At 35.7% G+C, this 24,320-nt stretch overlaps 1 protein-coding gene across 1 annotated transcript in view; it reads right to left on the bottom strand.

Annotated features, from left to right (window-relative positions):
* The window catches only part of LOC124172988 (transcription factor Sp8-like), a 195,863-nt gene that overhangs the window by 150,433 nt on the left and 21,110 nt on the right, over positions 1-24,320 (bottom strand). The window contains exon 2 of the mRNA XM_046552520.1: positions 15,196-15,667. Coding sequence (XP_046408476.1) covers positions 15,196-15,252 — 57 coding nt within the window. The 5' untranslated portion in view covers positions 15,253-15,667. The remainder of the gene's footprint in view (positions 1-15,195; positions 15,668-24,320) is intronic.

The following is a 24,320-nucleotide window of genomic DNA, read 5'->3' as shown; positions in this document are numbered from 1 at the left end:
GCACAGAAATTTATCTAAATTATTTAAATATTCGAAACCGTCAAATCTGACGATGAACTAGTTGCTATGGCAACAGTTCTGCTAAATTGTTTGTTTTTTTACCCAACCCTCGAACTGTAAGACGATTGACTTGCTATGATATCGGTTTAACCTGACTTGTCGTAGCTAATCCCAACCGTCACATTTAAAGACAATCTAGTTGCCATGGTAACAGTTTTATTGTCGGTAATTGTTTCATGTCTTTCGAACCAATGAATTAGAACAGAATCGAGTCGCTAGGACGACGGTTTTTGACGATCTTCCGACCACTCTCGACATGAACTTTAAGATGGCTCGGAGAATATTAATGGCATGATATATGTATGATACGAAGTGTCATCGAGACGGCTAGCAAACCGGTTGACATGATATAGGCGTTGTGACAAACTTTCGACAGTTGAATACAGATGACGCCGAAACTAATCCCATAAAATAAAAGAGAGAGCGAAAGGAGGAAAGAAAAAAAAGAAAGGCGAGAAGCGAGGCCAGCCCAGTTTTTTTTCAATATACATTACGTGCAGGGATAACACAAAAGAAACGTTAAATATTCATGGCGTTTTGGACCGGTGTAACGAGATAGCGTGACAGTCAGACTCTGAGATGCTGAGGATGAAAAAGTTACGAGTGAGATGAGGATATATATAAATGAATGAGTGTAGGAGTTTAAAATATATCATTCAACGCGATGAAGTTAGCCCAAAATAGCACGTTTGTAACTTTATAGGGCTGAGAAAATTTCAATTGTTTTTGTGCAATTTATTGATGAGGATTTTCCCCATGAAGTAACCCACTTCCTAGAAAAATACTCCAACATTAATACATCCTTCTTTTATCCTAGATATCTTGTTTATAGTTAAATATGAACCCTCAAGGCTTAGGACATTTATAAAAAAACATATTCACTGACTTTACGGAAAATTATTTTCTATTAACAAGGCTTATTTTATGAAAAAATGGTATGTACAATAAAAATGGTTTTGCGGGGACATATTTACCGATTTTGCGGAAAATTATTTTATACTCACAAGGATTATTATATGAAAAAAATGGGAGGTACAATAAAAAAGAACGGTCAAGTATTACGAGTGAATTTTACGATGCATAAAATACCCAATAAAACATTCTAACCAAGATTTACAATTTTAAAAAGGTATGAAAACTTATCTAAAGTTCCTATAAAGATGATTTGTTTGTTCATTGCTTAGCAACCTAATAATTAACCAATAACAACCGCTTACGGCCGTGCACTCTAAGATCAAAATTAGCTTCATTGCCTTACCTTCTAGGATGTTGTTATCCTCACGGAGGATTTCCATAGAATCAAAGAAAAAAAAACAAGAAGAACGTGAAGATTTACGTAGTAGTAGCACGGTATTTCGACAGATTCATTCTCCATTGTACGATTGAAAAATGAACAATAGGGTAGTTTAATTCATCAAAGAAAATGAAAGGCATTGATTGCGATTCGTAACCCACCATTAGTGCATTAATAATATATAAATTATTTGGTTTTAAAAATCCCAGTTTTGACGAATGTTAATGGTAAATTTCAAACTCATTTAAAAAAGGCCAGATTGGCGCCCATGCGATGCCACTCCAAGTGACGTCACAGGGACCTAGATGCTATCTGATGCTATACGAGTTCATAGGAGTTTTACATCGTCTCAGATTACCAATGCATGCGTGAGGCACAGAGCTCAGGGAAACATCTCTTAATAATCACCCATTAAAGTTACCTAAGTTCGGAAAGTTTCCTTCGTTTGATAGGGTAGTAATAATCCTTATTTAAGCCAACCTGCTAGCAGGGTACTCTGCTACCTACTAGCATCCTGCGTCGTATCAGCGCTCAGAGCCTCGCCCCAAGGTCACCTCACTTGCGGCAGCGGGAGCCAGAACAACGTCACACGGGAGTTTTCCCGGCATTCATACTTACTTGTCACGTTTTTGCGCGCTTGAAAATTTTCACTTTTCAATTTATCGCGAAAAATAGATATCGTCATTCAAAAAATTTAAAATTCGGAAATACTTACTCCAGGAGTAATAATATTTCGATTTAGGCAATATAAAAATAATAGGGAACTACCCTATTTGTGAGGAAATGTCTATGAAGGCTGCAATTCTATGAATTCTATGCATTTTTATTGATGAACCCCGTAATTAAATTAATAATGAAGGATTCTTTATTTCTTCTATAAGTTCGTATTTTCTTTCTATATTAATACCGGTTTCGCCTATTACGCCATTATCAAATATTATTTATTAGTGCTACTTCGGTGCCCCATTTCCAAGAGTTGCCGGGTGAAAGTTTACGTATAATCATTGTTCTTCCCAAACGCCCTGCGTTCCTTCATCCTTGTCTTGAAGTCTCGTCCCGTTTGGCCGATGTGGCATCACTTCAATTAATAAATGGTCATTACACTTTAATTTACAAATGCTCAGATTTTAATTTGGGATCAATAACATATTTAGCATTATTTAACAGTCTTCCCAAGGTATCGATTTTATAAAAAGAAACTTTGTATTTATTTTTAGCTATACCTTACGTTACAGCGATAAAAGTCCGATAAAAGGTATTTTACACCATTTTGTTGAAGTGCTAGGTTCTACGGTTAGCTAGGAGCTTGACTTGATGTGAACTATATGTTTTAATTTCCTATTTAAAATCGTGTGATTAAGGATTTCTCGTATGCGTTGTTTTGAGCAATTTGTTGTATGGTATTTAATTCCTGTTTAAACTCAGTTTCCCCGAAAGGAAATGTTAAGTTTTGGTTTTTGATAATGGTGTAATAGCCGAAACCGGTAATAAAATAGAAAAAAAAAATTAATTAACTTGTGGAAGTAACAAAGTGTCTTTCATTGTTAATATGAAGCCCATCCACCACGTTCGTGCCTCAAGTTTCGATATAATTGTTGTAATTAACCTTGAGGCACCATAATATCACGGATAACACAGGCCAACAAAACATTGTGCTTGCAAACTTTTTTATTTTAATGGCTGATCTTTATAGATTTTTATGTGCCGAATCCTAACCTGGCCTTAGTTTTCTTTGTATCATACATAGTTTCCAAGCAATATGTATTTAATATTTAGTCTAATAACCCTATACGGTATACAGGGAAATCAATGAAACACTGTGTTACATCATGAAATTGTTTGTATTTACCGTTCACTACATCGTGATAAAATTGTTTGTATTTACTACAGCGTGATAATACAGGGTTCACTTGTCAACTGAAATTGGTAATTTTTTCTGCGATGAATCGCTCGCTGAACTACTCGGTGAAGTACCAACAGTAGTCCCCCATTATCTTCGTTCATTAGACCTACTTTTTCAATTTTATTACAATTATGTAAAAGGTGTTAAATTCTAAAAATATTGCTTGATTTCATAAATTTAACAGTAAAATGTGAATAAATGGTGGGTGATACAACTTAAAAACCATCATATTTGGATTCAGCAACTTTAAAAACGTAAGAATAAGGTATTTTCAGTAAAAAAGTTTTTTCATTGTTGGCCTGTGCAATTTATCACAAATATTTCTTTTGAGTGACTTTTTGTATTAAGCAAGCGGTTGCTTTCAATATGTTACGTAAAAGTCAGTTCAGTTTCAGTGTGGGTAGACTAAAAAAACCTCAAGTTATTTAGGATCGTGAAAACAATGTTTGTTCAGGGTTCTTGAAAAATGAGACCTCGGACTATGAGAATGTAGAACTCCACTTGTATGAAGTGGGTAAGAAGTCAATATCGTTTCGTAGTTTTTCTTATTAACTGAATGAAATACGTTAAGTCACCATGACAAGCCAACAGTTCCGAATGCGGGAAAGCGGATAATCACTTTCACGGCAAGGAAGGCCGTGGTTCCCGGCAAGCCGGACCCGACACCTCCCCGCCTTCACGACAATGCTTACGGGGAAAAAGTTAGCGTGATACTTTTGGGAATGGGATCAAGGAAGAATACCTACGTCTACATGCTACCCCGCAGTGCGTCTACATACGAGTGTGGCAGGGGGTGTTAGTTCACCAAGCGTATGTAAAAATAGCATAAAGGCGCGTAGAAAACATATGTTAGCTGAACCACATCTTGTATTTATTGAAGTCTTTTATGGTTCGGGGGAAAAAATAATTTCCATATCTATCTGTTCGGCAAAATATCTCTCTTAATTTATCACTTCTATCGGACCTGGAAATATAGTGTGGCTCTAATATTATGTTCTCCGTGTCGCTCTTAAAGATATCCATTCTCAATTGTTCAAGCTATCTAAGCCTAGCGCGCAGCCTCCGAGTCTGTATAGCAGCTCCCAGCCTAATTCGCTTATCATCTGGGTAACGCTGTTTGTTCGCCCGTAGCAGTTTTTGACGGAATGCGCAGCTTTTGTTTGTGTTATGTAAAGTTCACGGATTAAGTCTTTCTGCTCTAGGCGCTGTGTGCACGATTTGGACTGCTTTTGGCATCATATGCTGAGCAGTCCAGCAACACCTTGTCCGGCAGTGTCCAAATATATCCACAGATGACACCTCGGTAGCTTAACTGGCCAGAGCACTCGACCAGAAATTGGGGGATCCGCGTTCGAATCCCGGTCAAGGCGGATGATTTTTTCTCTGTGGATCTTTCGCACGATTGTGTATTGCGGGTGACTTCCGTATAAGTTGTCACCGTAGCTAATCCCGGTATACTTTAAACTGGGCCTTCTAGTGCTCATTCCCTGTAAAATCCAGATTAATGAATGTAATGTCGAAAAGGCTGGTTACCCGAGAATAATCGTTCTCATGGCAACCGCGAATTCCATCCAAAAAGATGATTGCGATGACGTAGCTTAGTAAATATGAAGTTGCGACCCAATGTTTATAGGTCAACAAATGCTTAATTTTATATCCCCTGTCAACTTCTGAGGTAATGCAGATTACACTCCAAACGCTCTGTGTTGCACATTTCATGTTTTTTCTGTGGCGTAGCTGGGAATTTTGCTCCGGGGGGTCCAAAAGCAGGGGGGAAAATTTTTTGAAAAAAAAAAGGTACAGACTAAAGGGCTTTAAACTAATATTAACACATTTCATTTCGAATAAACTTCAGTTTTCAAGTAAATATTTTGTAAATTCATGATTTTTCTATATTTCTATAATATTCGCTACGCTAGTGTATAGTTATATTAGATCCCGTTTAGTAGACCAATAACTTTCAATGCACGAGAAATATTGACCAATAAAGTTTCAAATAAATCAAATACATTCTTAGAGGCAAGATGCATTAAAATTATAGTAAATCTATTGAATTTTTTGAAGCTACTCCCAGAAATCTCAACATATTCTCCAACTTAAAAGCTCGCTAACGTAAGTATACGATTCTGATTTGCTTCACTCTCTTCCGTTCTTCTCTTGTTTTTTTTTCAAATGTCATAACCTTTCCATGATTCAGCAAGATTTGTGCTTCGCTAGTGAGATATGCCGTACACAGCGAGGATTTAAAAAAAAATTATACAAAAAATAAGAAGCAAGCGATGCGCGCGCTAACCGGGGAGGGAATGTTAAGAAAAAAAAAAGAATAGCGATTTTTATAAAATAACAAGTGAAGGGAGAAAAGTAAGTAAGCGTGCGCGGGCGAGAAAGGGAAAGGAAGATTTAGGGAATAAAGTGAAGATAGCAGCACATATGTGCTAGTCAACCATGGGATCCCAGGAATGGTTCTAAAAATGGTATGGTATGCTATTTGGAGGAGGCAACCGATAGCTGAGGTCATTTGCGCCATGAGGGAAGGGTGGAGGGAAACCTGGCGTCGGCCTGCTCCGAACGAAAGGAGCCAAGGGGACCACGGCTTAACGTCCCATCCGACGGACGGAGTGTTGCGCTTGAAATGTCCTCCACACAACATTCAAGCAGGGATCGGGCAGTCTCTGAAAATTCTCTGCCGCTGCCGGGAGTTGAACCCGGGCCCACCGGGTGGGAAGCCAACACTCTAGCAACCACACCAACCCGATCCCCAATGGTTCTAAAAAGAAGATTGTTACAGAATGTATTGTTGAAGAACGATTCACAAAAGATTCGCTCAGGAACTTGCTACCAAGATTTTCTTTACCCTTAACCAATGACGGGAAATATTTGTTACACCACCAGTGACCGCAGTGAAACAAAAATTCATAAAACGTTGCAAAGTCATTGGTCATCTGCGTTTCTGCAGTCTGCGTTTCTGCAGTCTGCGTTCTGACTTTCAACAATATAAGCACAGAAGTAAGTGATAGATAATAGCTAAGATATTAATCCATTAAATCTTACTTGTCGGCCATTTCAAATCATCTTAAATAGTTTTTTTAACCCTAGTACGGGCAAGGTGAGTCTCTTGGACTCATTGCATCAATTTTTTTTCAATATATTTTGTAATTGAAATGTCAGCGTGGCATAAAATTGTGACTTTTCCTTTTTATTTTTTTCCTATAAAATACAGTCAATCGAAATACTTTCAGTACTTAAGTCACTTAGAAATATTTTTTCCGAATTGCGTCAAATCCGTGCTTGATGGGTCCGCGAAAGTCATGATGCTTGTTACTTTCTCCTACACTTATATTTCCTTCACCTCTTCTGAGAGAACAACATTTGAGGAACCATTGTTTTACAACAATGTCGCCAAAATCGTGGCAAATATTTTATTATACTTGGTTGTTATGTTTACAACATCATAATAAACAATAACTTGTTTCGATGACTAGTTTAGATAAATAGTTTAAATGAATATACTAAGTTATATGAGTCTATTAGACTCAGCTTGCCCGATTCGGTCAGAAAAATATGTTGACCGTATTACGGTTAACTGTTTTTGTATTTTCCACTATTTCAAAAATGTTTTCGCTGGATATAACTTTGTTTAAATCGACAAAGCGACCCACATTAATTGAATATGATGCGTAAATTATTAAAACCAATTTCAAAGTTTCAACGCCTATTCCCGCCAATACTGTCTGTATGTTCCGACTCAACTCCCGCTGTTAGCTGTTTATCCTCGCTCACTTAGCAGCGTTCGTGGGAGCCGCCCCTGGCCTGTGTTCTGCAGGGGTGGTTAGGCCCCCAAACGTGCGGCCCTGCCCTCCAGAGCAGGGGATCCCTTTCAATGCACCAAACGCCGCCAACATTCACACGCGCAATTCCATTTGCCTTAAACCTCTCCCCACCATTGTCACCATGACAAACTGCTGTTCTCTTGCCTTTCACCCATACGCCTCATGGGGCCCCTATACATAGTTTGGGGTGTGCATTACCCCTGGCTTACCCCTGCTAGTAGCTTTGCACATAAAAGGCTCAACCAACCCTCTTCCAAGTCGGACTATTATGTCCAACTTGATTCTCGCTTGCTTCCGAACAATATTGTCGCGGCGAAGGTACAAATAGATGTCTATGGATGAGGCTCTGTTCACAAATACGTCCATAGTTTAAGCAAAGGATGGCTAACCAGTAGCCCGTGAACATTTTGTCATCCCAAGAGATTCATCACATCCTACAAAATATATTTGTTTTATGACGGTCAAAGAAGGAAAATGTGATACACTAAAGTTATAACATATAATATGGTTTTTCCTGGAGTATAGGTCATTTATACAAAAGTTAGCAGCCAACGTTTCGATTTATTTTCTTATATCATCTTCAGGGCTATGTTAGAAAAATTGTGAAACAATATAAAATACAGAGAATAAGACGAAACACAATATTTATTCATACAAAGGAACAATTGGGTTTTTTTAATACAATATAATTTAAAGAAATATGTATATATAAACATATAAAAGAACAAAATGGAATAGACAAAAAATTTTGACATACCTATAAACTTTGAACATAGTATTTACAATTAATTATTTATTTTGTGTGGCAATACCTTAGAAACAAAACATAAATAAATACTATGTTTAGAGGTATGTCAAAATTTTTTGTCTATTCCATTTTGTTCTTTTATATGTTTATATATACATATTTCTTTAAATTACATTGTATTAAAAAAAACCAATTGTTCCTTTTGTATGCATAAATATTGTGTTTCGTCTTATTTTCTGTATTTTATATTGTTTCACAATTTTTCTAACATAGCCCTGAAGATGATTTAAGAAAAAAAATCGAAACGTTGGCTGCTAACTTTTGTATAAATGACCTATACTCCAGGAAATACCATATTATATATTAAATAAGGTCAAGAAAAAGGAGAAAAAAAATTATTAAAGTTGTAACTGCATTTTTATGTGCGAGTGTCGTTCAATAAATAATGCCCTACATTTTTTTTAAAAACCCATTGATTTAAATTGATCAGCGTCCTCGTCGGTGCTTCACAATAGGGTGGTTTCTTATTATTTTTTTATTTACAAAAACGAAAGATTATTACTCCTGGAGTACGCATTTCACGCTCTCAGATTTTCGAATGACGATATCTATTTTTCGCGATTGATTGAAAAGTGAAAATTTTCAAGCGCGCGAAAACGCGACTTCTAAGTAGGAATGCTGGGAAAAGTCCGTGTGACGTTGCTTGTTCCAGCTTTCGCCGTGTGAGGTGACCTTGGGGCGAGGATATATGTACGCCGCTGTGATGAAGGCTGCTACTAGGTAGCAGAGTACCGTGCTAGCAGGTAGCGCTTGGCTTAAATAAGGATTATTATTACCCTATCAAACAAAAGAAACTTTCCGAACTTAGGTAATTTTAATGGATGGATTAAGAGATGTTTCCCTGAGCTCTGTGCCTCATGCATGCATTGGTAACCTCAGACGATGTAAAACTCCTATCTACTCGTATAGAAACTAGGTCCCTGTGACGTCACGTGGAGTGGCATCGCATGGGCGCCAATCTGGCCTTTTTCAAATGCGGTTAAAATTGACCATTGCCATTCGTCTAAACTGAGATGTCTGTAACTAAATAATTTGTATATAATGAACACACTACTGGTGGGTAACGAATCGCAATCAATGCCTTTTGTTTTATTTTTGATGAAGGAAACTACCCTATTGATGTTTTTCTCTGCGCTGATGAAGTTCTACACCGTTCTAGCAGAGAGCAGAACCGTAGTACAGCGTTAAAATGTCGTCTACATACGACTCACGTTAAAAGCAGAGTGCTGTTATTGAATTTTAGTGTACAGAAAAAGAAACCATGGTGAACATCCATAAACGTTTTTGGGCACTGTATGGCAACGCTGCAGTTGGTAGGAGTGAATTTGGGCGAAGAATTTTACAGCCTCAGCAGGAGATGCAGAAACAAAGCTTCATGATCAGCCACGCTTGGCATAGCAACGCCTACAAGACATGAGCTTTTACCACCAGGGAATACATGCTCCCCGAAAATGTTGGCGCGAGGACTTGGATCGTAATGGGTACTACGTAGAAAAATAGGGAAAGGGCAAGACATGTTGATGCATATTTACACCAAACTCTGACTCTTTACAACAAATGAGTTCTGAGAAAAAAAATTAGGGGCATAACTTACTAAACATCTTTCTGAGGCCTGACATACGTAGTTAATAACTTAAAAATAATGATAATTTTTTGTAAATACTAAATACATGCATAATTTTTTGACATGTTATAACTCATACACTAATCACTTTTCTTTTTCCTAACCCTGACACGTTTCTTGATCTAGAAAAATGCACTTAAATTTTACGTGAAAATTATGATACTTTGCCATAGCTAAATTTCTTATGGCAACATATTGTCGCCGTTCTTAAAATCATTATTGTCATTAATCCAGAAGTAGATGTGGGACGATAAATTGCTTTACTTCGATGTGACCGCTCGTTTTTGAGATAATCGAATGCCTACGATATCCGCTTCAATTACCGTGCGAGATGGAAAGTTTGGCCACCAACGATATTATTCAGAAAAGGAATAACTTATTTAAAAAAAACAAAAGGGAGGTAACTATTTGATTTTAAAGCTTTTCTGAGTATATATTTGTTTTATGATGGTCAAAGTAGTAACATATGGTAGGGTAAAGTTATAAATGTATTTTTATATATTAAAATACGCAACATACCGAAGATTTACATACGTAGTTAATATCTTTAAGATGATGATAAAGTATTAGTAAGTAATAACTATATGCATGATTTTTGACGTGTTAGGTTATGTTTTTTGGACACGGTTGATTTAGCGCATTAAGTCTCCCTTCGCTGATTCCTCTATGCTCTCTGCATATTCAAGGCGTGGCCGGACGCGTGAGTATTCCCTTAGCGAAAAAACTGTTAAAAACTGTTAAAAAAAACTGTTGAAAATTTCAACAGTTAATTGGGACAAGTGTTGAATTCAACAGTAACTGTTAACATCTAACAGTAACAGTTAAAATGTAACAGTAACTGATGAATCCCAACAGGAATTGTTGAAGTCCAACAGTAACTGTAGAAGATCCAACAGTAACTGTAGAAAATCCAGCAGTAACTGTAGAAAATTCAACAATAACTGATGAAACCCAACAATAATTGTTGAAATCCAGCAGTAACTGTAGAAGATCCAACAGTAACTGTTAAAATCCAAAAGTAACTGATGAAACCCAACAGTAATTGTTGAAATCCAACTGTAACTGTAGAAAATCCAACAGTAACTGTAGAAAATCCAACAGTAACTGTAGAAAATTCAACAATAACTGATGAAATCCAACAATAATTGTTGAAATCCAACAGTAACTGTAGAAATTAGTGCGTAGGTTTCCGCGGCGTCGTTCACGATGACTGCTAATTTCCGGGTTCTCCAGCCGCGTCTGTCGTTTATAGTTGACTACAGTTTCGGAAGCCATCCTGCTTCCGTCTTCAGGTTAACCTTCGACCTGAAGACGGAAGCAGGATGGCTTCCGAAACTGTAGTCAACTATAAACGACAGACGCGGCTGGAGAACCCGGAAATTAGCAGTCATAGTAACTGTAGAAGATCCAACAGTTACTGTTAAAATCCAACAGTAACTGTAGAAAATCCAACAGTAACTGTAGAAAATTCAACAGTAACTGATGAAACCCAACAGTAATTGTTGAAATCCAACAGTAACTGTTAAAATCCAACAGTAACTGATGAAACACAACAGTAATTGTTGAAATCCAACAGTAACTGTAGAAAATCCAACAGTAACTGTAGAAAATTCAACAGTAACTGTAGAAAATTCAACAGTAACTGATGAAACCCAACAGTAACTGTTGAAATCCAACAGTAACTGTAGAAGATCCAACAGTAATTGTTGACATCCAACAGTAACTGTAGAAGATCCAACAGTAACTGTAGAAAATCCAAAAGTAACTGTAGAAGATCCAACAGTAACTGATAAACCCAACAGTAACTGTTAAAATCCAACAGTTTTTTCGCTAAGGTACAAGACAGTTAACCTAGAAATTGAGAAAACATATTTCTCTCAGGTTATCAACTACAACTCTGAGCATATGGACGAGTTTGATCATTCTAAACTTCTATCGGATTTTTTCAGGAACTTAAGGATGAATATCTTTCGTTTTGATGGGAGCAAACGTAAATCAAATGGATGATTGAATTTTCTCGCGAACCGAGTGTGATAAATATGTACATTTCCATTTGCATTCAACGTATGCTAGAAATAGGTCATAAAAATATGCGGCAGATCAGATTAAATAACAACAGCTGAAATAGATTAGAGCATAAAATTAAAATAAGAAAGTTATATTGCGGAACAGACTGATTCAGAATGTCGTCTTTTCCACGATCTATTAGAGACTATGAAGACAGCGTTAGGACTTAGAAATAGGTTTGTCGACTGGTTTTGCTGATAACTAACTTGTACATATATTCCTTAATGAATTTATATGAAATTTTAAAATATTTACCATAGTTTTTTTAAGCATATTCTAGCATCATAGGCGTACATCTTTCATAATTAGAATATAGATTAGGTACTTGTAAGGTAGTTCATGTTTAGCGGTAGTAAATTTAAATTATATAGCGCGTGTTGGTAATGGATCACCGCCTGCCAAACACCTCTGCAGCTGGGTTGCAGGGTACTACGTAGATGTGAATGTGAAAAATTATCTCTTCAACAAACATCACAAATGAAATGACCACATCTTAAATAGTATCTACGTAATTAGATGATAAAAAAACATGGATATGACCGCAGGAATGGATAGAAACTCACGCACCTGGAACTTAACATAGAGCGAGCCCTACCCTAACCTATTAAAACCAACCGTCGAGTTGAAACACTCTAAGACCGCATGATTGGAGCACATTTTGTATCTTCAGCGGTATCCACTGCCCGCGGATGGTCGCACGGGCTATCGGCCGATGCGGCCTCCGTTGGCCGCGGAATTTGAAGCGTCGATCGGCAAAGCTCAAGCGTGAATCATACTCTGGCCAAGTACTGTGTCAACTTAGGGAAAACACTATTTGTGTTAATGTAAACACTAATACTATATATATATTTTTTTTTTTAGATCACGAGATGTGGGTCAATTGTAAATATTATTTATTTTTTCCAAACTTATCAAAACTAGCAAACTTAGCAAAATTTATCATAATTTAATAAATGACATAACCAACAAAGAAAGAAATCCAAGCAACCAAATTGTAAATAAATAAATAAAAACAACATCAGACTTAAAGGTAAATTTTGAATATGTATTTCCATGTATTTTAATGTATAACAACTGTAAAATTGCCTGTATTTAACTAATTTTGTATCATAAATTATCATATTTATAGCCCTGAGGATGGACAAATATAATGTCCGGAACGTTGGCAAAGTTTGGAAAAAATAAATAATATTTACAATTGACCCACATCTCGTGATCTAAAAAAAAATATATATATATATAATAAGGGGTCGTGAAGCATAAATTTTGACTAATACTATTCATAATATGTATACACACATTAATACTAGTCATCACAAAAAAATGCGATGATAACAATCGTAAAGGCCTGTTTATACGGTACATTAACACGTACGGGTTAATGTCTAAATGTATGAACGCGAGAATGAACGTCAAAATGCACCCAACTTGTGCGAATGCATGCACAGAAAATAGAACCTGTTCTAATTTGGTTCATGCATTCGTACATGTTCCGTTCCGGTCCACAAAAATCATTCACGCAAACGTACGTTAACTCGTACGTGTTAATGTATCGTGTAAACAGGCCTTAATAATAAAATATTATCGAATATTCATTCAGAATTTTTCTTCGATCGGCCTACCACAATTGTTGATTAATCATCAAGGTAAATTTATCTACGCACTACCCAACAAACCGCGTCTATAGGTGAGTGGACTGGCATTTATAGCCTGGTCAAAATAGACATTGACCCTTGCTCCCAACAAGCAAAACATTTACAGGACCGTTAGGAATACCAATCTTATGATCAATTTGATTTTTACCTCTCTTAAATATTATATTTTTCACAGTTTGAAGGCATGAAAATCAGTTCACGATAAAATTGGACGAATTTTTCCCGCGCAGCCTTTTAAATATACCTAATATCTGATTGATTTGTTCTATATCTATGCAATTGATGGTAAATTCTCTCATGGATTCAAGCCTTTTATGAGCAAATGGCAAGAATACCTTAATGAAGGTATCAAGGATATTAGCAAGTATTAGAAAGGATACATTACAACTGGCATATATAACACATTAAAATGTTTAAAGAATATTTGAATAATTGTTGAAATTGTTCACTGTGTCGCATGAATTATATTTGCTTTTCAAAATAGTTAAAATTAATTCACCCTTTCATAAATATATATATTGCGATATTTAAGGATTTAAATAGTGTTCCATTATTGAGAAAGTTACGCATAGAGAGAGATTAACAAATTGTGTTCTTGAGATATTAAACATTTTTCTATTCTCTGCGATATGGCACCAGAGTTTACATCGAGCGATATTTAATGCTTTGAAAAACGTCATTGAAGGTTTACGCAGAACCCCTCAGAAAATTCTACCTCGTTATTCGAATGTTTCCTCTCAATAACATCGTATAAGTCAGTCTGAAGGCGTCAAAAACAACTCACGTTGCTATGACACTGAACATTTCAAGGTATTCCATTAAATCTACGCCATTTCTCTTTCATCTGTTTCAAATCCATGAAAAAATGGGCCCATTTTGTACTCATTTTACACTTATTATGAGCTTATTGCCAGAAAATTGAAACAACAAGATAAAAATAGCATTTGTAATTTGCTGGAATGTATGAATGCATGATGGATGCATAGTTGGGATAAAAAAATGGGTAAACTGTTCATTGTTTTGCATTGCTGTTATGTTTCCATTCCATAATTTGTCAATAACAGACCTTGTCACATCACACATTTAAGGCGAATTCAAAAGATTTGAATGTCTTTTTACTACTGTGAAAGTGATTTATAAAGAATTCGGCAATTTTGCTCAATAGCATCGTGTTAGTCACAGTCCGAAGGCGTCAAAAACGATACACGTTTGATACGGAACTGATCTCCTCCGAGTATTCTATTAAATCTACACTATTTGTTATTCATCTGTTTCAAAACTACGAAAAAAAGAGCGATTCTCCTCGCTAGTTTCACCCTGATTATAAGCAGATGGACTGAAATAATATTAAGAGAGAGAGAAAAAGTACATTAAGGAAACAGCCCTGGGTTCTGAACACGCGTATCTTGAATATATGAATATATCTGGAAAGGTTCATAATTCGAGCGATAGAGGGAGGGTCCCTCAAACATTATTTGAGTCGCCACTTACTATAAAAAAATCGATTCTCATACCATCACGGGGAGCGTGAATCGATAAGGTATACAAGCGATTACGCGGCAAATAGGTCAATTGGGATTGAATAAGGCAGTAGATACCGAGGAAACGGCAGGTAAATTATTGAATTCTATACAAATTATCGAAATATGAATTCTGATAGAAACTGTAGACTCAAAAGAAAAAAACGTGACAATACAACCAACCAAAAAACCATACTTTTCTCTGCGTTTATTTCGAATTTAGCTCTAATTCCGAGATTAGAAGGTAAAGGAATTGAAATTGATGGAATAAGTATGCCTTTTAAACATTATTTGAGTCGCCACTTAGTAGTAGTGACGCATTTAGTAGCGACGCATAATATTCCATGGAAATTTGCATCAAGCTATCTAAAGCAGAATTAAGTTTACAAAATGCATTATAACAGTGAAACAGTGAAAAACACAGTGAAACTTACCACTTTGGGAGTTGCCTGTGTAGCGGCGCCGTAGAAAAGTTGATCTGTCAGCATCATTCAGGCGTTGTCTTGACAACACACCCTCGTATCTCGAAGATTTCCGCTCCCAAGTCCCTCCAGTGGGAGATGGAAGAACTAAAAATATCGCGAACAGTCGTTCCAAAACACGCAGTCCAATCTATTTTGACCAAACTTTCACCTCACTTACTCGAACAGTCCCAGAACTTATCTCACAAGTTGCCACTGTTCCTTCAATATGTCGTCACTGTTTTTCTACGACACTTTCTGCCAATCACATTCGGTGTTTGCCTAACTATGAGCTCTTCGTCACTGTTCCTCGCAGGCTTTACGTAAAGATTTTGGTTTTAAATTCAACATTTTCACGTGCATTAGTTTGACTGGTTGGTTCAGATGGTTGGGTAACCTCTGACGTCACGTAGGGGACGGAAACATGGGCTTGATGCTCGGAAACCTGGAAGGAGAGAAAGAAGCAAATTAATAAAACATAATAATAATAAAAATAATAATAATATTTATTCAACGGGATTACTCCCTTTTTCAAGTTTACAGAAAGTCTTACAAAGAAAGAAAAAAAAATTGAAAAGATGCATACATAAAATATATAAATATACAGAGAACCTTTTTTTTTAATTTTTAAAATATATGAAATATAATAACAAAGTATATATGTAACGGTATCACATTGTTACGTTATTAATTACATATTTCTTAAAACAAGTATAGGAAGAATGGAATAGATCGAAGTTATCACAATATAAGTTAATTTCAGCCATTGCTCTGAAAATAATCAAGTTTTTTGTATGATTGGATGGTTGAAAAGTAACACAGAAAGTAGATGAATTTCTCGTGTGGATGTTTGGGATTCGGAGAGTTGCTAAGGACAATAAATCAGGGGATTTAATCTTATTATTCAGAATATTATTAAGGAAGAACATACCAATATGTCTTCTACGAAGTGAGAGAGATTGCAAATTCAAATGCATGGTAATTTCAATTCCAGGGTCATTATGTGACATTTTCTTAAGATTATATTTAAGTAACTTGAGAAATTATTCTAAATCCCTTCCAGAGGATTAATATGTTTCTCATAATATGGATTCCATATCACAGCGCCATATTCCGGAATAGATCTCACTAGAGTAGTATAAAGTAGTAATAAGCAATTTACATTTTTAAAGTCCTTACAAATTCGGTTGATAAACCCCAACATTTTGTACTCCTTTTTAGTTATATGTTCAATATGCATTCTAAAGCTTAAATTATTTTCAAATAATATTCCTAAGTCAGAACAAGAACATTGATACACAGAATAGCACTGAAATAAAGTAAAGAGGTGGAGCCAAAAATTTGAAGCCTTATTGCTCTTTTCAGTTACATTTAAAAAAATACACGCCATGGAATAGACCAGTTGAACTTTAGTCACGAATAATCCTAAGAACAGCAGTTAATTTTTTTACTACTTAAAATAATATCAAAGTAAACCTGTATGCAGCAAAAAAGCCAAAATAATTTCCATTTTTATCCCTTAATTACTTTTCATTCGGAAAGAAAGCGGAAGTCCTGCTTAAGACAGAAAAGAGATGAAACTTGCACCCTCATATGCCTCATCTACAGGTGTCAAAATGCGTGACGTATACTCCTAATATGTATGTAATCCTTAATATTAAATCATCACACAATAATAAAACGTAAATTTAAACTGTGTTAGAAAGTAGAGAGGTTTCAATCTTTGCCAGGTTAAAAAAAAGTTGTTAAAAATAGATGCACAAGAATTACTTAATGTATGTTTTTACCTTTGTTTGCTGAAAGCAAGAGGGAAAAGTATATTTTTCATCAAGGAATTGTGGAAGAGAAATATTTACTCCAAAAATGTGAGCCTATTAATCACAAAAGGCCAAATACTTATCCTCATTCAAATACTGCTTACTTAATGCTCTAACAGCCTGTTTATAATCTCTAGTTAGCGCTAACTATGAGAGGATAACCTTTGCAATTTAACAGACGGAGGCAAGAAGTTCTGCTCAGCTGGGTGTTACAACTAATAAAAATGCTAACTACAATTTCGGACCACCTCTAGGTAAAGTTAGAAGCTGCATCATACTATAGTTAACGTTAACCACACATATAATATGGTATTTCCTGGAGTATAGGTCATTTATACAAAAGTTAGCAGCCAACATTTCGATTTATTTTCTTAAATCATCTTCAGGGCTATGTTAGAAAAAATGTGAAACAATATAAAATACAGAGAATAAGACGAAACACAATATTTATACATAAAAAAGGAACAATGGAGTTTTTTTTAATACAATATAATTTAAAGAAATATGTATATATAAACATATATATAAGAACAGAATGGAATATACAAAAAACAATACCTTAGAAACAAAACATCAATAGATAAACAATGTTCAAAGTTTAGAGGTATGTCAAAATTTTTTGTATATTCCATTCTGTTCTTATATATATGTTTATATATACATATTTCTTTAAATTATATTGTATTAAAAAAACCCAATTGTTCCTTTTTTATGTATAAATATTGTGTTTCGTCTTATTCTCTGTATTTTATATTGTTTCACATTTTTTCTAACGTAGCCCTGAAGATGATTTAAGAAAATAAATCGAAACGTTGGCTGCTAACTTTTGTATAAATGACCTATACTCCAGGAAATACCATATTATATATTAAATAAGGTCAAGAAAAGGAAAAAAAATAATAAATAAATAAATAATAATTATTGTTAACCACACATTAATTAAATCGGCTGTAATTGTCATAAAATTTACTATTGCCACATTCAACGAGACTTAACTGTTGTCACGGATTTTTGCGACGCTAGTACAGGCGTGGATACATATCGGACCCCTGAATTATTTATTTTATTTCTCAATAACTTCTGATACTTTGTCGAAACCACCATGCACTTTTGAAAGTTTAAATTGTTTTTAACAGTTGTAGATTAAGGGTTAATTAAAATTAAAGGGTTACAGTAATTAAGGGTTAGTACAAATATCCCCATCATTATTATGCATACATTTGTTGTCCATTCATTAACCCATTAGTGCATAAAGTTACTTTTGTAAAAAAAAAACCCATTCTCTGCTGACATATGTCGTTACATTTGAGGGTAAGCTTGCGTCATTAGTCACCTCATGAGGTGCCATCGGGTGTTTATATTCATTTATTGCCAAGGCGAATAATTCTTCTCTTATATAATTGCTTACGACGTGCTTGTCGCTAAATAAAAGAAATTTCAATTTATATATTTATGTATATTTATATATTTCCATTACCCCATAAACAGCAAATTTACGGTCTTTACAATGGGGAAATTCAACAATTAACAATGAAAGACATTCACACACGCCCATGCCCTGGATAAAGGTAACTTACCCAGGCGGGACTCGAACCCGCGACCATCGGTTTGGCAGGCGAGGACTTCACCCCACCGCCACCGAGGCCGGCAATGAATTATACAATACTGAATTCCCACAGGAACACCAAACAGCCATAAACATGTCACGCATGCCTACAAATTACACTTCCAAATTCATGTAAAAGCTAAACTTGCCAACTAATCATTAAAGCAATATGTCAATAAATCTAGAAGGCACGAAACTTGTTGGTAGAAATACTAAGGGGGGTGGGTGGACTTGAAGCTACAAAGTAGCTAAGCGATGTGGCCAAAATCACCCTGGAAGTAAATAAAAATTTACCTGCCTGGATACCTACCATAAATGCGCCCCAGTATTTTTAAGAGTTAGTTATCCAAATAAAAAGGCATTCCCATGAGCTGCTTTTGAAATATTTTACGGTAAAATTAGAATAATTTAACATTTGCTCTTTTGGAGAAGAATAGTATTTTACCATTTTTTTAGCGAAGCTATGTCTAACGAGAAGTTACTGAGAAGAAGCCCTTTTTTGAAGTTTAAAAGTAAAGTTTTGTGATGAATAATAAGAGCGTGATGCGCCCGCTCCCAGCGGGCTTCCCCCGCAAAATACTAAGGGGCGTGGGTAGACTTGAAGCTACACAGTAGCTAAGCGATGTTGCCAAAATCACCCTGGAAGTAAAGAACAAATTCACCAACCTGCGGATTTACCATCACCCCGCCAGTTGTTTTAGGATGAATTGTTAACAGTGGTCATATAGGGTTAAACCTTATAGGGCGTATATGAAGCCTTGTCCTTCTTATCTTGACTCACAGTAGGGCGTCTTCAAGTTTCAGGTTTCTTAGAAGGATGTTTGATATTAAGAAGGGCGAGGGATATTTAGTAAATTCCCCGTTCCCTGATGAGGGTCAAGCTGTTTCGAATTGGAGGAAATGAAGAAGACGAAAACATCCTCAATTGGTTCGGCGAACTTAAACAATTAACGCTCTCATTCCAGACTCGATTGTTGAAGCGCGTCAGGTTGCCATGGTTACCGTGCTGGGGACAGCATAACATCTGCCCCGTATTCTGCAGAGGGAAAGAGGGTGTAAGTTTCATCTCATTGGTGTGTGTCTTAAGCAGGATTTCCGCTTTCTTTCCGAATAAAAAGTAATTAAGAGCCAAAATAATTATGGAAATTATTTAGGCTTTTTTTTACCGTATGCCGGATGCCATTGTCATAATTTTAAGTAGTTGAAAAAAAACAACGGATGTTCTTAAGAGGATTCGTCACTCTCCACCGAGTAATCTTTTTATTGTCGTTTTTCTTGATTAAAACTTAACTTAAAAAAGGGTATATGGATATTGCAAACCTATTTCAAAATTTCTCTTTATCTTCAATAAAACAAATTTATATAATTAATACTTTAAGGTCCATAAATATTATAGCCATTACATTGAATTACAAAATATGTTTTAGGCTAATTAACCCATTATTATGGTATTTGGAGGAGGCGACCGACAGCTGAGGTCATTTGCGCCATGAGGGAAGGTGATGGAAGGAAGGGTGGAGAGAAACCCGGCGTCGGCATTAGCCTGCTCTTAACGAAAGGCGCCAAGGGGACCACGGCTTAACGTCCCATCCGACGGACGGAGTGTTGCGCTTGAAATGTCCTCCACACAATATTCATGCAGGGATCGGGCAATATCTAAAAACTCTCTGCAACCGCCGGGATTTGAACCCGAGCCCGCCTGGTGAGAAGCCAACACTCTAGCCACCAAACCAACCCAATCCCCTAAACCCATTATTCCCCAGCGCTGCGTTAACGCAACATTATTGAATTCTAATTCTCAGAACAAGTAAGTAAACAGAATAATTTTTCCTTCGATTTGCTGACTTTTTTGAGCATCCCTAGTTCTTATTTTGTCATTTCCACCAACATTTTCTTTAATATAATTGTATTTTTGTGACTGATGGCGCTTGGCACAAAAATCGATGCGCACATACGAGACACCCTAGGAAAAATGGCATTCCCCGCGCATGTCCGTTAATAGGCAGAATGGGGCATTTCCTCCAAAGGAAAACTGATTAACTCGAGTGTACAAATCAAGATAAACAATAAAAGATCATTAAAAATTATTTTTTTTGCATTTATTTTCCGGAGTTTTACCAGCGTTGCGTACAAGCAGCATTTTGAAAATCATACAATACGATCAAAATATTTTTTTTCCAAAAATTCATCTTAATAAGGCCGAAATAAATGGGAAAATGCGATACAATGTTAGTTAAAAGCCCTACGCACAGTCTTGGGAATTATGGGATAATACGAGGATTCCAAAAACATTTCTATGAAAGCGACATCTCCACGGCACGGGTAATATAAGCCCATTCGTATGGTGAAAAATCGTTGTTTTCAATTTTTTAAAAAAAGTGGTACTTACCTCTAAACAAACATATCGATGGCTAACTTCTAACAACACGTATATCAAATTCTTGATAAAGATACACCTCATTTTTTTTCCTTTTCTTGACCTTATCTAATAATAATAATGTCAAAACTTTTTGTATATTCCATTCTGTTCTTATATATATGTTTATATAAACATATTTCTTTAAATTATATTGTATTAAAAAAACCTAATTGTTCCTTATTTATGTATAAATATTGTGTATCGTCTTATTCTCTGTATTTTATATTGTTTCACACTGTTTCTAACATAGCCCTGAAGATGATTTAAGAAAATAAATCGAAACGGTGGCTGCTAACTTTTGTATAAATGACCTATACTCCAGGAAATACCATATTTGATAAACCTCATTGTGTGGATATTGCAATCAATTGCAGCGCAAAAACAAAGTTTTGTCTATTTTGGTCATAATCGATGGTTAAAAACCATAGTGGAAAGGTAAAGAATATTTTTTTTGGTTAACTATTATGTTTAAAAAGCTGGACCCCGGTTTCATAACATGTTTACATCCTCAAGTTACGTAACGTCAGGTGATATATCGTTGGCTAAGTTCTGACAACTTGTAGGTATCTCAAATTCAGCTAGCTTAAGACAGGTATCTTAAACAAAGTGTAATGACAGTAATAAAGTAATATACAAGCAAAGAATGACACTTTTTTGTAAATTGATGCTTCTTTATCAGTTTTACGAAGTTTTGGTTTTTAATTTCAGTGTACAATCAAAAATATTAACAGTTTTTTTTAGCTCTACCAAAAAGTTGCTATTTTTGAGATACGCGTTGTTAGAACTTTACCATCGATATGGAAAAGACAGAAGCAAAATTCGTTCTTCAAAATGATGCCAAACTTGTTTTGGTAGTTTGTTAAGAAAAAACACAAAATAGTTTAAAATTGCCAGCACTGGGATACAAGTCAACAGTGCTAAGGTCGTCACGGTAAATGTTAATGGCACCTTAGAAATGTACTATTTACATTTCAGAATCTATTTACGGCTAAAAGATATTAAAAAAAAATCAAAGAAATGCATCATCTACGGGCCCAGGGGTGCCGACTCAAAAAAAATATAGGGGGGGGGCTCAAACCGGGGATCTAGCCCCCGGAAATTTTAGTAGTAGTGAGTTTTAAGTTTTTTTAACCCTTTTTAGTGCGGCGCGACGATATATCGGCTTTTGCGCTATTGTTATTAAATTTGAGGACATTGTAATAAAAAAAAACTTATATATCTGTAAACGTACAAAAATGTTTTGATTATTGTCCAATTTAATTTCATTAATTAAAAAAAACCGCTTAAAGATATCTTAAAAATTAACTTTATAATGTTTAATTTCCTAGTTGCCACATTTTATTAACCCATTATTCCCCAGACTGTATGGAGGGCTTTTAACTTCGGTTGTTTCGCATTTTCACATTTATTTTGGCCTAAGTAAGATGAATTTCTGGAATAAAAATATTTTCATCACATTATATGATTTTCAAAATGTTGCGTATGCGCAACGCTGGGAAAAATCCGGTATATAAACACAAAAAATTAATTAAAAAAAAATTAGGTTACATCTTTCATTTTTTATCCTGATTTGTACACTCTACATCTTCGCCGGGAGTTCAGTATTCCTTCGGAGGAAATTCCCCATTCTGCCTTTTAACGGACATGCTTGGGGTATGTTATTTTTCCTTGGGTGTCTCGTATGTGCGCATCGATTTTTATACCAAACGCCTTCAGTCATAAAAATACAATTATATAAGTGAGAATGTTGATGGAAATGACAAAATTATTTAGAACTAGAGATACTTTAAAAAAGTCAGTAAATCGAAGAAAATTTCTGAGGCAGAAACTAGTTCTGAGAATTAGAATTCAATGATGTTGCGTTAACGCAACGCTGGGGATTAATGGGTTTAAATACCCTCCACATTTTTCGACTTTACCCTGGGAAGAAGGATGGCACTAAAAGGGTAAAGCATTTTAAAAGAGTCATACGATCAACATTAGAACCTTCCTCGCTTTCCCCATACCCAACTATGTTGTTATAAATATGAAATCCTTGTCACTTCTTCGGTTCTTATAAGTATTAAAAGTCCCACGTTCATTTTTCTTTTTGCCACCAGGTATCACGGTCCCAAGGAAAAGAAGAAGGGGAAGTTGGAAGGTTAATCTCGTTTGAGTATTTTATTTGATCAGTTTTGACAGCTGTGAGTGTCTTCTCGTAGTGTTGCGCCGTAAACGGCGGAGAAACAGTTCTGTCTTGGGCCGTTAATTGGCTTGTCATTGACAGTAGCGAAGGAGCTTCAACATCTGTCAACACGACGAACAGCAGCTGGTCTCGTTCCCATCATGCAAACAGCTCAAACATGCGAGGGCGAAGCTAAACGATATGCATGCATCCACGAAGAGCGTGCGTACATATATTAGTGTATTTATATAGGAACATTTAAAATTCACATTCACACAAGTCGCCATAGGTGAATATACAATCATAATAAAAGATAGATTTTGGAACAAAGAGACAGAAACGTAAATACAGGACGATGTGTAATATTTCAATACCCTGCTCGCGTGAACGGCGGTGAAATATATAAGAATTGCCATGAGAAAAAAATCCCCTGGACCTGGGAATCGAACTGCACTAAGTGATTGAAATTTACGGGACTGCGTATGTCATGTATACATGAACTCACGCACGTAAAAAACCCGTTAGTGAAGTAATTCGAGGCGTTGATATCAAGGTAAAATTTTTAGTATCATTCAGTTGTGAAATTGGGGAATAAAATTCACTGAATCATTTTTAATTTTTATTCTCTTCTTATCTTGACCTTTTTTATTGCATGTTATAATATTTTCTGGAGTTTAGGTCAATGTGAAACAAGTTATAGCCAACGTTTCGATTTATTTTAAATCATCATCAGGGCTACAGAAAAATTCCACTTTTTCAAGCTGAAAAATTTCCGTCACTGAACATTTTTGGTGAGTAAATTTCATAACTAGATGTTCTCATAAAGGCATAACTGCGTGCATGTAATGTAGCTATATGAGTAGATGAATTCACTCACGTAATAACCCTTAAAGCAATAATTAATAATAATAATTTTTCTTTATTATACAAGCGAATTTAGGACAGCATTGTCCTCTCTTACAATTAACTTGTTAGACATTCACAAACATCCATGCTCTGGATGGTAGTCAAGCCACCCAGGCGGGATTCGAACCCACGACCTCTAGGTTAAAAGTCGGGGACTTCACCCCGGCGCCACCGAGGCCGGCGGTT

This window comes from Ischnura elegans (genome assembly GCF_921293095.1).
Source record: "Ischnura elegans chromosome 13 unlocalized genomic scaffold, ioIscEleg1.1 SUPER_13_unloc_3, whole genome shotgun sequence".
Classification (NCBI taxonomy): Eukaryota; Metazoa; Arthropoda; class Insecta; order Odonata; family Coenagrionidae; genus Ischnura; species Ischnura elegans.
This window is presented reverse-complemented; position numbering and strand designations above follow the sequence as displayed.